Consider the following 16,341-nt stretch of genomic DNA (forward strand, 5'->3'; position numbering starts at 1 on the left):
TAGTCTCTCTAGAGGTCAGCACACTGGGGCCAGTAGGTGAAATCTGGTTTGCTGCCTATTTCTGTAAGTAAAGTTTTACTGGAACATAGTTTTGGCTGTTTGTTTAAGCAGTCATTTACAACGGAGTTGAGTAGTAGTGACAGAGGCCATTGGCCTGCAAAGCTTAAAATACTAGCTGGTCTTTTTAAAAAGTCTGTCGCATCAAACTAGTCAGTTCCCTTATTTAACAGATTAGTAGAGTGACCTGTTTAAAGTGAATCACTCATTCACAGTCGAGCCAGCCCTTGAAACCAGTGATCTCAATCCAGTGAGTGCTACTTACATTGTACCCATCTCCTCCTTTTAAAGCTAAACAGATCTAATTGTTCCTTAAAAGGCTTATTTTTCCATTCCTTACTCATTTTTGCTACTTCCCCTCAATTCCCTGTTGTTTATGGCTTTGAAGGGCAGTAATCAAACTTGGGCAATGGGAAAAAGACCTTGCTAATGCAAAGTGAAGGCACCCTGCATGCCACAGACTTATACATCTCTGCACTTCAACTGTTTTCCACAGTAAGAAACAAAAGAATAAAGCCCCATTTTTTTCTTTAATCTTCACCTGAGGGTATGCTTTTAAAAACTGATTTTAGAGAGAGTGGGGAGGAGAGGGAGAGAAGAAAAGGAGGGACAGGGGAGAGAAAGGGAAAGGAAAGAGAGAGAAACATGGATGTGAGAGAAAAACATAGACTGGTTGCCTCCCATGCACGCCTAGATATGTGCCCTGATGGGGAATCGAATGTGCAACCTTTTGGTGCATGGATGATGCTCCAGCCAACTAAGCCACAGGGCTACAGCCCAAATTTGTTTGTTTGTTTTTTAAATAAGGAAAGTTCTTATAAAATACTTTTTAAACTGATAAGAACAGAGTAACAAGAAAAGAAGATCAATGACAATGAGTCTTCATTCACATTAAAACAAAATTCAAATAAAACCTCAACAACTGGATGAATGATTTGGTTGCCATTATGGCAATATTAATGACACATTATATAATTTAAAGCAAGGTACTAGCAGACTTCTTTTACTAAAATGGTTTGATATGCTTTAATAAGAAGAAAATATATTTCATTAATAGTAGGCAGAATGATACAGTAATATACAACACAATGACTATAATGTAAGCTCAATGAAGGCGACCATCTTTGTTTATTAATGATTTTCAAGTGCTTTAAACAGCACCTAGTATATATATAGTACATGCTCAATAAATGCTAGTGTAATGACTAAAAAATTGTACTTAACATATGCTTTGTTTTTGGCTACATTTAAACAATCAACCAGTAACAAATTAGGTTTTGTTATTTGAAAGCTAGTGATGGAGGAAGTAGCTATAGCAGTAATGCCTTGCACATCATCACCCCACACAAACACCGATGAGAGATCTATATGGACACATATATTCCCGAACCTTATGGTGCTGCTCCTGCTGTAAATTGTACTGGTAAATGTGAGATAATCCCATCAAGCTAAATTGATACTACACTATTTAATGAACACTTTGCAGATACACTTAGAAGAGATAATCTGGTAAATTGAGGGGAAATGAAGAAATACGAAAAACCAAATGTGCAATAAGAATTTTATACAAAAAGGAAATGATTTAAAAGTAAACCCATAAAATCTATGTCATTAAAAAGCTTTGTTGTCAAAGAAGGAAGAAGTAGAAAAAGTGAGCATATTATTTTTGAGATTTCATGAGATTGGAACAGCTGACTCACTTATAGAACATTTAACTGACACTTTTTTGAAGTCAAAGTAATTTAATACACAAGTGGGTAGAAAAAAACCCAGCAGACAATATTTAGCACAAAACATTCCAGAGGCAACTCTATATTGAGTTTGAAACTAGTCTGAATTGTCTATTCTTATATTAGTTGCCACTAATGCAAACAGATTTTAGTAGGACAATTGTCATTCTGGCTGATCTGAGAAGGGAGCCTGGAATGACACTCTGTCAGAGCTACAGCCTGGGCAAGAAGCCACTCTGCTGTCCTTAGACCTTTAGATTCATCAAGCCAACATTCTAACTACTGAAAAGCCCACTTTTGATTTTTTGTAAAATCCTCGATACAGTTTCTGATTGAATTAATTTAAATCCCCCAGGATTCCCATTTTGCATTACCTGATTCTTAAGATCCTTCTCTTAGGAAAATGTGCAGCTCCAAACATTAACAAGTAGATGGTGAGAGTTTATATTTTAACTGACTTCTCCTGTATGTTTCCATGATAAACTCCTCATTTTCACACAAAGCACAGAGGACAGCTGTTGCAAGCAAACATTTCCTGCTTCCCACATCCCTCCAATTCACTGCCAATCTCATTTTAAGACATCAAGGATGACCATAGACAGCCTACTCTGATAATTTCTGCCATGCAACCGCAAGTCCACAAGTGTTCTCTCTACTTTCTTTTTTTTTTTAAAGAATTTATTTATTTATTTTTTAGAGAGAGGGGAAAGAAAGGAGAAAAAGAGGGAGAGAAACATCAATGTGTGGTTGCCCCTTGCACACCCCCAATTGGGGGTCTGGCCTATAACCCAGGCATGTGCCCTGGCTGGGAATCGAACCAGTGACTCTTTGGTTCACAGGCCCACACTCAATTCACTGAGCCACACCAGCCAGGGTGGGTTCTCTACTTTCTTCTAACAATAATAGGCTTAAAAATAAATACACAATAGTGATTCAATTTTGAAAACACACAGTTTTAATTCTTTGATATTTTAGAATTTTAATTTAAAGGTATATAAACATCTAAATTTATATTTGGAAAACTGAGTTAATTTAGGAAAAACACAAGCCAAAACTCATCTTTAATGACTTTGTCATTTTAGTTGAAAATTTTTGTTGCCAGTAAATATGTGTTACATGGAATTTTTTACTGGTATATTTAACTATAAGACTTTACCTATTTGAGTCTTTATGTTTCTAAAAGTATACAGCTAAATCTAATAGACCAATATATTTATACTTTTAATAGTCAAACTTGTTTTAATAGTGAAAAGTACACAATTGTTTTAAAAACTTTATTACATGTAATTTTTTTCTATTTATGTTGAATTAAAAGGTCAGAACATTTTTTAAAAAAATAAATCAACATAAACATTTGCATATTTGCTGATCCATTCCCTGCAAATCAAAGTATTATAAAAGCCAAAGTGTTATAAAAGCCATGTGTCCTTTCCATTCTTTTTAAAATCAAGGGTCTTATGGAATAATACAAACAATTTTAGTTTTTAAGAGTTCAGTCCAGTAACAGCCACAGGGATTGTAAAGAATTCCTTGACAACTTCCTGGTCCTGCTCAATGTGGCCCTATAAATATGCCAAGGAGCTCAGGCAAAAAGAGGGTGCCTCTTCCCCTGACTGGCGTGACCCAGTGGGCTGGGCATTGTCCTGCAGACCGAAAGGTCACCAGTTCAATTCCCAATCTGGGCACATGCCTGGGTTGCCGGCCAGGTCCCTGGCTGGGTCGGGGTGTGCAAGATAGATGTTCCCTACACATTGAAGTTTCTCTCTTCCTCTTTCTCCCTCCCTTCCCCCCTCTCTTAAAATAAATAAATAAAATTTTAAAAAAGAGGGTGCTTCGCTTCCCCAAGTGGGGAGCAGTCTACAACATAGCAAGGACCACTTAAACAATTATTCCCCCAGGTTGTTTAAAAAATGATGTAAATGGTATTTTCACATCATTATTCAACATTATTTGGTCTCTAAAATAAATAATTATATTACTCATATTGAGATAAAGTTTTTTTTTAAAGGGGAAATTTCAAAGCTGGATTTTAACAAGGCCTTCTATTATTGGCATTCATCACTCTCCACCCGCTCCCCACCTCTGGCTGTGCATATGCCTAGAACAATTTAATAGGTATAAATATACTAGATTCCCCTCCCCCTCCCCATTTCAAGCTCATCTCATATAGAATATCCTATTTATTCCTGTTAACCAAGGAGATTTGAGTATTTGATCTTCCCCCAGTTTGGGGAAACCACTTCTATGTAGACACTAGAAGTAAAGGAAAATATGTATATCTAGAGCTAAAATGAGAAGAGGGGACCCTCTTGAGCTAAGAAAATTTATTTTAAAAGATGATTTAGGTATCATTTAAGCTACCAGAGATGACGGTCTTACCAAATATTTACATACATTATACTGTTAGCAGAGAAATTCCCTGTGAAAGTAATTTATTTCTCTACATCCAGGAAATAGTTTCAACCTACAATATATTCAATTGTGAAAATAACAGTCATTTGGTTTGCAGCTCACTCTCCTGCCTCTTTGTGAGGACACTGAAACCATGGTTTCCAGACACAGAAAACAACCCAGTACAAACCATTCCCTGACCTATGACCTGTGTTGTAGGCAACAGCAGGTCTGTTTATATTACATTCAACACTAACAAGAAATAATTATCTGATGAAGTATTTTGTTCAACACAGTCAATGTGTACTATGCTGAGAGAATAAAATCTTGTTTTCTGAGATAGATCTATCTGGCTTCTGATGGTGACTTGAGCTTCCACCCTTATGTCCTCTGAAGAAGCATTACTAGTACTGCTTAAGAATCTGAAAATCTCTGTTAGCCAGAAAGGTCAATGTTACAGGGTAACCACTGTGATGGGTGAAAAATAATCAGTAATTTAGTTCTATAGCATAATAATTCAAGCTAACATTATCCCCCCTTATCTTTTTCTAATATGGGGGAGGGACAGGAGAGAAAAAAAGAAGAGGGAAAAAAACATTTCAGTGTGTACAGGAAATCCTTTCCAATACTTGAGTTAAACTCCAGTAGCAAAGAAAAATCATTGTTTTATAATATTTGATATAAACAGTATACTTTCTATTCAAAAAGATAACGACATCATCAAAAGCACAGTCCATAACAGAAAAATTTGATAAAATTGATGTCCTCAAAATTTTTGTGCTCCAAAACACAGCAGTAAGAAACAAAATAATAAGCAATAGACTAAGAGAAAACATTTTGCAAACACACCTCTGATAAAAATTTGTATACAGAACATACAAGTTATTACACAACTCAATGATAAGACAAACAATCCAATAAAAAATGTGCAAAAGGTCTGAGCAGATATATTACTAAAGATATATGAATAGCTAAAAAGTATATAAAATGAGCTCAAATCATTATTCACTAGAAAAATAAAAATTAAAATCACAACACAATAGCATTTCAACCATAATTAGGGATAAAATAATAATAAATGGTTGAGAAGTTGTGGAGGAACAAGAATCCCCATACTGTTACTGGAAATATAAAATGGTTTAGCAACTTTGGAAAACAGTTTGGTAGCTTCTTAAAAAGTTAAACATAAGTTTACCCTATGATCTATCAGTTCCACTTCTAGGTCTCTATCCTAGAGAAATAAGAACATATGCCTACCCAAAGCACTGCACATAAATGTTCATAGCAGTACTATTCACAATAATAAAAAATTATAAAAACCTAAATGTCCAACAACTGGTGAATGGATAGATAAAATGTGGTAACATCAGCTATAAAATAGAATACTATTTGTAATTAAAAGGAACAAACTTCTGATACGTGGATCAACCTCAAAGACATGCCAGACACAAGAGACCACATACTGTATGACTCCATTTAAATAAAATGTCCAAAGAAGGTAAATCTATAGGGATAGAAAGTAGATTAGTGTTTGCCTGGAGCTAGGGGCAGGAATCAAATTAACGTTTAATAGAAATAGGAATCTTATTGGGATGATAAAAATGTTCTAAAACAGATTCACGGTGAAGGTTGTATAACAGTAAATATACTAAAAATTACTGAATTGGGTGAGTTACTTAAAATGGGTGAATTTTAAGTTATGTAAAACATGGCTCAAAATATTTGATTTTGAATAAAAAATTTCACAGAGACTGCTGCTACCACAGACCTGAGGAGGAAAAGGAGGGAGGGAGGGAAGGAGGGAGAGAAAGAGAGAGCGCAAGAGAGAAACACAGATTTGCTGTTCCACTTATTTATGCATTCATTGGCTGACCAAGGACTGAACCTGAATCTGGATGCTCTGACCAAGGACTGACCAAGGACTGAACCTGAATCTGGATGTGCCCTGACCAAGGACTGAACCTGAATCTGGGTGCTCTAACCAACTGATCTACCCGGCTAGGGCCTTGTTAGGTTGTTTTTAATCAACACTAAAAGTAGGTACTGCCCTGGCCACTGTGGCTCTGTTGGTTGGAGGGTCATCCTGGAACCAAAAGTTTACAGGTTCGATTCCTGGTCAGGGCACATACCTAGGTTGCAGGTTCCATCCTTAATCCCCAATCCCTGGTTTGGGCATGTACAGAAAGCAACAAATCAATACTTTTTTCTTGCGTTGACATTTCTCTCTCTCTCCCTTTCCTCTCTAAAAGCAATGAAAAAAATGTTCTTGGGTGAGGACTTAAACAAGGGGTACTTATTTAAAAATAATAGTTATGTAGCCTAAGACTGCTATTTCTAAACCAAAGCTAAAGGTAATTAAACTCTTCTAGAAAGACAGGGGTTTAAATATACTTCATATATATTTTAAATTGAGATAAGATTTACATATATGAAGTATATAAATCTTACGTGTATAGCTCAATAAATTTGTATGTACACACAGACATACCCAGGCACCAACCATTCAGATCAAAATATAGATGGCTCCCTTAATTGATATTCCCACCAAAGGTAACCACTACTTTAGTTCTACCACCATACCATACCATACCATACCATACCACACCACACCACATAGGTGCCATAGGTTTGTCTGTTTTCCTAAACTTTATATACATACTCCATACAGTATATATACTCCATAATGTTGTCTGTAGCAATATTACATTCTTTTCATTGTATACAATTTATTTAACCAGTCTACTGTTGATGGATAGTTGATTTTCAGCTTTTTGGAATTATGAATAAAACTGATATGAACATCCTTATTATTTGTTCTTCAGTGAACAAGAAGACTTATTTTTGATGGGCATTCTATATAGGAGTAAAATTGCTAGGTTTTAGGTAACATGCATATATACCTTTATATGCCTTTAATAGATCTTGCCAAGCAGCTTTATAAAGTGGTATACCAATTTATTAATATATTCCCATCAGTAATGTATGATAATTTCAATTGCATCACATCCTCAACAACACTGGCACTGCCATTACTTTTAATTTTGTAGGTATGGGTATGGTGGTAGCTCACTATCGAGAACTGTGAAGGATCTGATATTTCATCCTACATCTAAGCTAACAGGTCTGGATACAGAAAGACATGTGACAGGTACATCAGAGATGAAAGACAGTTTGTTACTCAGAGGAATAGCAGTAGCAAAGGGTTCAACATTTCTGCCAGTTCCCTGAGCCCCAACTCCCACAGAATAACACAAAGAAGGTAAGTGATATCTGCACATGCAGGTATCACCTAGAATATTTGCATTTTATAGGATTTTATATAAATAAAATCATATAATATATGTTCTTTTTTAAAAATCTGGCTTCTTTTACTAAGTGTAACTACTTGAGATTTGTATGTGTTACTGCAGCATCAATAGCTCATTTCTTTTTTGCTGCTGGGTAGTATTCAGTGTAAGGATATACTATAATTTTATCCAATCACCTGTTGATGGACATTTGGGATTTTTGCCATTTTTAACTATTATAAATAGATTTGCTACAATCATTTGTGAATATCTTTGTAACAACATATACTTTCATTTGTATAAATCCTATTGGGTTTTTTACCTCATGTCTTTCTCATAAGCTACAGCATTCTAAGATTCTACTATGACATTATAGTTAAGGTTCAACATAAAAAAATACCTAGAAGAGAAAATATTCCATCATTATAGAAGAGTAAATAATCTTGAAGAATTAATAGGAAAATCTTCTTAGTTACTGATTTTCCAGATGATCCCTTCTCCCCCTAATTGCATCTGATGGTAGATGTGTAGATGCTGACAGTCTCCCAGGGGATAGAACAAAGAGTAATGGTTTAGAAAAGGTATGGAAGGGAAATGGGAAAGGCAAGAAGCATTACACTATTACCTGTATAACATAAATAATCACATTTTGGTAAATAAGAGCTCTTGACTACAGTAAGTCATGTATTACCTTGTGTCAAGGAAATAAACCTATCCAGGCATTCATCAGGCAATTAAAGACAAATGTAACTTTGATTTTGTAGTATGGACAAAGTCCAAATGATGAGACGTTCTGAAAATGCCAGAATTCCCTTGTATTCTGCAAAAGCTCCTCGTCTGAATTACTAAACAGTAACTTAGCTGTATAAAATATATCTTTAGTCTAAACAGCTGCTTAAGAATAATGGCTCCATATTCCAGCCACTTAAACTTCGGAATCATTCCTTTATGACTGAAGTGGCTAGTGGTGTTTTTAAGTTATTCTTCAGTAATGTAGACACCTGGTAATTCCTTCATGATAAGACAACCACGGTATTGTGAAAACAGTGAGCTCTAGAATGGGGAAGTTGAATTCTTGCCTGGCTGCCACTCTCTCAAACTATGGAGGATGATTTCCAATAATACAAATTCTACTGAAATACAAATCAATTCAATTACTTTTTTAAAAAACTTTAAAATTTCAAAATGAAAACCCTTCAAACACCTTTGATGTGAGAAAAAAGATTTTTAGAAGTTTGACAATTTACTTTATAGGTTCTGGGTTTTTTTTTTGCCTCAAATAATTAGGAATGTATAATATTGACTATGCTATTACAGTTTTCCCATTTTTTGTCCCCTTTACCCGCCCTGCCCTACACTCCATAACCCTCTAGCATTCCCCTGCTTAGTTCATGTCAATGGGCTGTACATATAAGTTCTTTGACTTCTGTTTCCTATCCCATTCTTAACCTCTCCCCTTCTACTTTATGCCTACCAATTATGCTTCTTATTCCCTCTACCTTCTCCCCTATTCTCCCCCTCCTCTCCTTCCCCACTGAAAACCCTCCACGTGATCTCCATTTCTCTGGTTCTGTTCCTGTTCTAGTTGTTTGCTTAGGGTTTTGTTTTTTTAATAAGGCTCAGTTATTGATAGTTGAGTTTGATGCCATTTTACTGTTCATAGTTTTTGATCTTCTGTATCTTAAATAAGTCCTTTAACATTTCATATAGCAAGGGCTGGGTGATGATGAACTACTTTAACTTCACCTTATCTGAGAAGCACTTTATCTGCCCTTCCATTCTACATGATAACTTTGCTGGATAGAGTAATCTTGGATGTAAGTCCTTGCCTTTCATGACTTCAAATACTTCTTTCCAGCCCCTCCAGAACCCTGTAAGGTTTCTTTTGAAAAAATCAGCTGACAGTCTTATGGGCATTCCTTTGTAGGTAACTCTCCTTTTCTCTTGCTGCTTTTAAGATTCTCTCCTTATCTTTTAGTCTTGGGTAATTTAACTAAGATGTGCTTTGGTGTGTTCCTCCTTGGGTCCAATTTCTTTGGGATTCTCTGGGCTTCCTGGACTTTCTGGAAGTCTATTTCCTTTGCCAGATTGAGGAAGTTTTCCTTCATTATTTGTTCAAATAAGTTTTCAACTTCTTACTCTTGTTCTTCTCCTTCTGGCACCCCCTATGATTCTGATGTTAGAGCGCTTAAAGTTGTCCCAGCAGTTGCTAAGCCTCTCCTCATTTTTTCAAATTCTTGTTTCTTCATTCTGTTGTGGTAGGATGTTTATTTCTTCCTTTGGTTCGAAATTGTTGATTTGAGTCCCAGTTTCCTTCCTTCCCTTCACTGTTGGCTCCCCATATATTTTGCTTTATCTCACTTTGGGTAGCCTTCATTTCTTCCTTCATTGTGCAACTGAGTTCAATCAGTTATGTGAGCATCCTGATTACCAGTGTTTTGAACTCTGCATCTCATGGGTTGCCTATTTCCCCATCTCTTAGTTATTTTTCTGGAGCTTTGATCTGTTCTTCCATTTGAGCCACATTTCTTTGTCTGGGCGTACCTGTTATGTGTAAGAGGGAGGAGCCTTAGGTATTCACCAGGGCAGGGCAACTCACTCTGCTGTGGTGTGGTGCTGTCTGTGGGGGAGGGGTCCAAGAGGGAACAATGCCGCATGCTTGCTCCACTCTAGCCCCACTTGCTAATGAACTCACTTGTGTGAAACTAGGAGTTTCTCCCGCCGTGGCATCCCCTGTAGTAGTTTACAGCTAAGTCTGAGTCTTTAGTTTCCTGTTCAGCCAGCCCTGCCTCACCCCTCATAGTCTGCTGCCTCACTGCAAGTCATCTCAGCCAGCCCCGCCTGGTCCTCATGGTCTGCTGCCTTGCCGTGTGTCCTCTCTGCTTGGCTGCTTGTCTCCCATCTCCGCCCCTCCTACTGGTCTGGGTGAATGTTTCTTTAACTTCTTGATTGTCAGAGTTCCATGTAGTTCTATTTTCTGACACTTCTGGTTGTTTATTGTTTTAGTTTGGTTGTTTTCCTCCTTTTGGTTATATGAGGAAGTTGATATGCCTACCTATGACATATCAGGTTTCTACCTATGCCTCCATCTTGGCTGGAACTCCTCTGTTTCTGATTTTATATGTGCTTTTATGTATTTTAGGAAAACTAAACAATTTATCACTCAAGGAACATGAGGCTTCCCCCACGTTCAAAAAGATACACATGTGTATGTTACCCAAATACAAAAGAGCAGCTTAGTCAAAGATGATGGAAAATTTAAGTACTGTTAGAACATAATTTAGTTTCATTTCTATATATGCCAGTAAAATGGTCATTAAGAAAAACAAACAAACCTTACCTGCTACTGAATTTGGTCGCGGCATTAGATACAGAGGAATAGACTGTACTGATTGTGATAAAACTGTTTCCAAATTCCTCTCTGGGATCTTGTTCAGACTATAGGTGGAAGCCGTCATGTTTTCATCTACTCGGTATAAACAGGAATCCATGCTGGATTTTTGAGACTGCCAAGGTTTTAGGTTTCCTCCAGATCCTAATTCTTTACTGCTTTCCCCAACGTATTTTGTGCGTTCTACATTTTCAGAATAGCTTGTCAACGTAGCTAGGAAAAAGAAAAAAAAAGAGTAAAGCAAATTAAAAAAAATAAACAATCTCTGGAGATTAATCTGTTTAATACTATCCAAATTCAAGACTAGATAATGAGAATATTAGTAACATTGTTTTCAAAAAGTTACTTATGAAATTTTCATTTCCACCATGAACTTTAAATAATTGAACCCAAAATCTAAGTATCTTTCACCTTTCTTATTTTTACCTTAACTCTATTTAAATAAAGCAAACAAATGCATATATCAGTGCTAAAGGACTTACAAGGGCCTATCAATGCGAAAAATTTCAGAGTTTCATCAAAAGGGAATTTATATAATTTTCATGAATTACTGGAGTGCTCCAGAGGTCTCAAAAAGATCTTTATAGTTATACTCTTTTTATCCTATGTTTTCTCTCATTTAAATTTAATCCTGGCCCTTTATGCATAGCAAAGAATTAGAAAAAAGAAACAGCCCCAAGTAGAAGCTAACAGAGGAGAAAGATTTTGTCCAAATAAGGAAGCAACACAAGGCTTTCTTGTTTGTACACTTAACTGTAGCTCTAATCCTATCTAGTCCTTTAGTGAAATCAAACAAAAACTGAAAAGGCTTCTAAAACTTTATTGAGTCTTACCACTAATTATAAACAGGAATTATAAACAGGAAAATTTTCATAAACTCTAGAAATGGAAGGATTCAATATATTAAAATCTAGATTATAAAAATCTTAGCAATAATTATAAAGCAAGAATAAAATGTCATACCAGGAGAGTTATTATATGGTAGTTCATATTCTCTTTTTACATTTTATTTTTATTTATTTATTTTTTGTTTTTAGAGAAAGAGAGAGAGAGACAGAGACAGAGACAGAGACAGACACAGATCAGTCACCTCTCATATGTGTACTGGACTACTGAGCATCAAACCCAAAACCCAGGCATGTGCCCTGACCGGGAATCAAACTGACAACCTTCAACCTTTTGGGTCACAGAACAACACTCCAACCAACTGAGTCACATGGCCAGGGCCTCTTCTTAAATTTTAAATATATTTACTTATAGTTAAAAGAAGAAACCTAAGTTCATGAGTTAATTTCCATGATTCCTTTTAGTGAAGTTTTCTCTTCGGAAATTTAAATGGAGTTCTGGACTTTGTAGTAACAAGGGAAAAGATGAATTACAAAGGAAGACATCCTGGTTGCCTTCTAGCCTTGCAGCTCTTTATGATAATATGTCTTCCTTGCATCTGAGAGTTAAGTGCTGCCAAGTGGTCTCTGTATCCTCACTGACATTAGATGACCAATTCCACGGCAATATCTCCCTGTCAACTCCATCAGAGTGGGCAGTCACCATTATGTTCACAAAATGCCACTGGTCCCCAACTCAGTCATGAATTATCCTTTTTATATATTGTCTGTATTATCCTCTTTATAATATATATTGCTAGATTCAAATTGTTAGCATTTTGTTAAGAACTTTTAGGTCTATGTTCATAACAGCCATCAGTCTTAGTTTACTTAACATGTAATGTCTTTGTTTAGTTTGGTCTCAGGGTAATGCTGGCCTCATAGTTTTCTGTTCACTTCAAATTCCTAGAGCAGTTTGTGTAGAAATGGTATTATTTCTTCCTTAAATGTTTGGTAGAATTTGTCTGTCAAGGCAAAACAAGTTCAATTTGTATTTAATAGCTAAAAAGCTATTCAGGTTATCTCTTTCTCAAATGAGCTTTGGTAGTTTAATTTTCAGGGAGTTTGTTCATTATATCTTAATTGTCAAATTTATTGGCATAAAGTTTTCATGAAAAAGTTGTTCGTTTATTATCCTTTTAATGCCTTTGGTGTCTGTAGTGATATCCCTCTTTCATTCCTGATATTGGTAATTTATATCTTCATTTTTTTCCTGATTAACATGGCTAGAGGTTAACATGGCTTACTGATTTTTTCAGTAAGAAACAGCTCTCAGTTTCATTGATTTTTCTCTACTGTTTTCTATTTCACTGACTTTTGCTTTTTATTATTTCCTCCTTTCTGTTTACTTTAGTTTAAATTTCTTTTTTTTTCTATTTTCAGGTGGAAATTTAGTTCATTAATTTTTCTAAAGTAAGCACATAATGCTATAAATTTCCTTTTAAGCACTTTTTTAGCTGTATTCCACAAATTTTTGTTTTACCATTTAATTTAAAATATTTCCACTGTGTTTTTTGATGTTATTTAGAAATGTACCTAATTTCCAAGTATTTCTGAAACTGTCTGATATTTTTTTCTATTATTTGTTTCTAGTTTAATCACACTATAGTCAGAGAACACAGTTTTTGTGGTTTGAATACATTTAAATTTATTGAGACGTTTTAAGGATCAGAATATGGTCTATCTTGGTGAATCTTCTGTGTACACTCAGAAAGAATCTGTTTTTGACATTTCCTGAGTTTTGGCCAAGATGAGGCATAGATAGAAATGCTTTGCTTCCTCTCACAACCAAAAGAAGGATAACAACTAATTTAACAACAAAATACAACCAGAACTGCCAGAAAATCAAACTGCATGGAAGTCCACCAACCAAGGAGTGAAAGAGGAAACATTTATCCAGACTGGTAGGAGGGACAGAGACAGGCAGCAAAAGCAGAGAGGCTGCATGGCAAGGTGGTTGACCTGGTGGGCAAGGTGGCTGCTGGCTGACAGGGCAGTCCCACATTCTCATGCAGATAAGCTGGGAGAAACAACTGGGAATGAGACAGACCTTGCAACCCAGGGTTCCAGCCCAGGAAACTAAAGTCTCAAAATCTCTAGCTGTAAAAATCTGTGGGAGTTGTGGTGGTGGAAGAAACTCCTAGTCTCACAGAAGGGTCCACTGGAGAGGGCCACAGAGTCCTAGAACATACCCAAACTCAACCACCCAGGAATCAGCACCTGAAAGGGTCGAATTTGCTTGTGGGAAGCAAGGGAAGTGACTGAAAGTAGGTCGAGAGCTGAGCAAGCAACCAAGCAGCACTGTTCCCTCTTGGACCCCTCCCCCACAGACAGCACCACACCACAGCAGAGAGAGTTGCCCTGCCCTGGTGAATACCTAAGGCTCCTCCCCCTTACACATAACAGGTGTGCCCAGACAAAGAAATACGGCTCAAATGGAAGAACAGATCAAAGCTCCAGAAAAATAACTAAGAGATGGGGAAATAGGCAACCCATGAGATGCAGAGTTCAAAACACTGGTAATCAGGATGCTCACATAACTGATTGAACTCAGTTGCACAATGAAGGAAGAAATGAAGGCTACCCAAAGTGAGATAAAGCAAAATATATGGGGAGCCAACAGTGAAGGGAAGGAAGGAAACTGGGACTCAAATCAACAATTTCGAACCAAAGGAAGAAATAAACATCCTACCACAACAGAATGAAGAAACAAGAATTTGAAAAAATGAGGAGAGGCTTAGCAACTGCTGGGACAACTTTAAGCGCTCTAACATCAGAATCATAGGGGTGCCAGAAGGAGAAGAACAAGAGCAAGAAGTTGAAAACTTATTTGAACAAATAATGAAGGAAAACTTCCTCAATCTGGCAAAGGAAATAGACTTCCAGAAAGTCCAGGAAGCCCAGAGAATCCCAAAGAAATTGGACCCAAGGAGGAACACACCAAAGCACATCTTAGTTAAATTACCCAAGACTAAAAGATAAGGAGAGAATCTTAAAAGCAGCAAGAGAAAAGGAGAGTTACCTACAAAGGAATGCCCATAAGACTGTCAGCTGATTTTTTCAAAAGGAACCTTACAGGGTTCTGGAGGGGCTGGAAAGAAGTATTTGAAGTCATGAAAGGCAAGGACTTACATCTAAGATTACTCTATCCAGCAAAGTTATCATGTAGAATGGAAGGGCAGATAAAGTGCTTCTCAGATAAGGTGAAGTTAAAGTTCATCATCGCCCAGCCCTTGCTATATGAAATGTTAAAGGATTTATTTAAGATATAGAAGATCAAAAACTATGAACAGTAAAATGGCATCAAACTCAACTATCAATAGCTGAGCCTAAAAAAAACCAAAAAGCAACAACAACAAAAAAACCCCTAAGCAAACAACTAGAACAGGAACAGAACCAGAGAAATGGAGACCACGTGGAGGGTGTTCAGTGGGGAAGGAGAGAAGGAGGAGAAGAATAGGGGAGAAGGTAGAGGGAATAAGAAGCATAATTGGTAGGCATAAAGTAGAAGGGGAGAGGTTAAGAATGGGATAGGAAATGGAGAAGCCAAAGAATTTATATGTACAACCCATGAACATGAACTAAGTGAGAGGAGAATGTGGGAAGGTGAGGGAGTACAGGGCAGAGGGTGATAAAGGAGAGAAAAAAATTGGGAAAACGGTAATAGCATAATCAATAAAATATACTTTAAAAGGAAAAGAATCTGTTCTCCATTCTTGTAGGGTGGACTGTCCTATAAATAACAATTAGGACAAGTCGCTATGGAAGTATTTAGGTCTTCTATATGCTAACTGATTTCCTACCTGTGCTACCAATTACTGAGAGCTGACTGTTGAAATCTCTGGCTATGTTTGTGGATATCCCCTATTATGAAGCTCTGTTATTAGGTACATAAACACTTAGGGATGTATTTCTTCTTAATGAAATGACCCATTTATCATTATGAAATGACCTTCCTTTATAGGTCATCATTTTTTGTTATAAAATCTATTTTGATATTCTTTTTCCTGAAATGGGAGAAGGAAGGAAATACTAAACACTAGCAGAAGCAGCAGGGACTTAATCTTTTTTAATTAACCCTCTTAAGGCTTTTTCAGAGAGTGCAACTGGCCACCTTCTTGCAGGACTGGATTTGGACCTCTCTTCTCAGAACAGACCTGACAGTATCACAGCATCATGTTGCCAAATGCGACTGGATACAAAAAAAGAGTAGTATTATCTACGTGGTGCAAGGGTTGAATAGTAATGAAGTTGCCACCCTGGATATATTCACCTGCCTGTTGATTGTCTGGCTACAGTGGTCCTAGGAATGATGTGAATCATTCCCATAGGTTGAAGCTGGGTCCCTGTTATTAATATCCCTGCAGGCTGCTCCCAGCCCTTTGTGGTGATTAGGGGTACAAGTCACCCAGTGCCTGTGCACTGCTGTACATAGCCTCTCTCCTCTGACCCCAGACTTCCTTATTGTCACGGAGACATAAGATGCAGTAGGGCTACTGGATTCATGCAAAAAGAAGAGTGGGGAAAATAATGCTCTATTAGGGCTGGCACACAAGTATGAGAAGGGAAGTAGCAGAACTACCCTTCTAATTTCTCCTTCC

At 36.8% G+C, this 16,341-nt stretch overlaps 1 protein-coding gene across 3 annotated transcripts in view; it reads right to left on the reverse strand.

Moving 5' to 3' along the window:
- The window catches only part of TANC2 (tetratricopeptide repeat, ankyrin repeat and coiled-coil containing 2), a 317,432-nt gene that overhangs the window by 102,449 nt on the left and 198,642 nt on the right, over positions 1-16,341 (reverse strand). For all 3 annotated transcript variants that reach the window (XM_045836187.1, XM_045836186.1, XM_045836185.1), the window contains one exon: positions 10,806-11,069. In XM_045836187.1, coding sequence (XP_045692143.1) covers positions 10,806-11,069 — 264 coding nt within the window. The remainder of the gene's footprint in view (positions 1-10,805; positions 11,070-16,341) is intronic.

The sequence above is a fragment of the Phyllostomus hastatus genome, unplaced genomic scaffold (genome assembly GCF_019186645.2).
Source record: "Phyllostomus hastatus isolate PE091 unplaced genomic scaffold, TTU_PhHast_1.1 phas_contig_210, whole genome shotgun sequence".
NCBI lineage: Eukaryota > Metazoa > Chordata > Mammalia > Chiroptera > Phyllostomidae > Phyllostomus > Phyllostomus hastatus.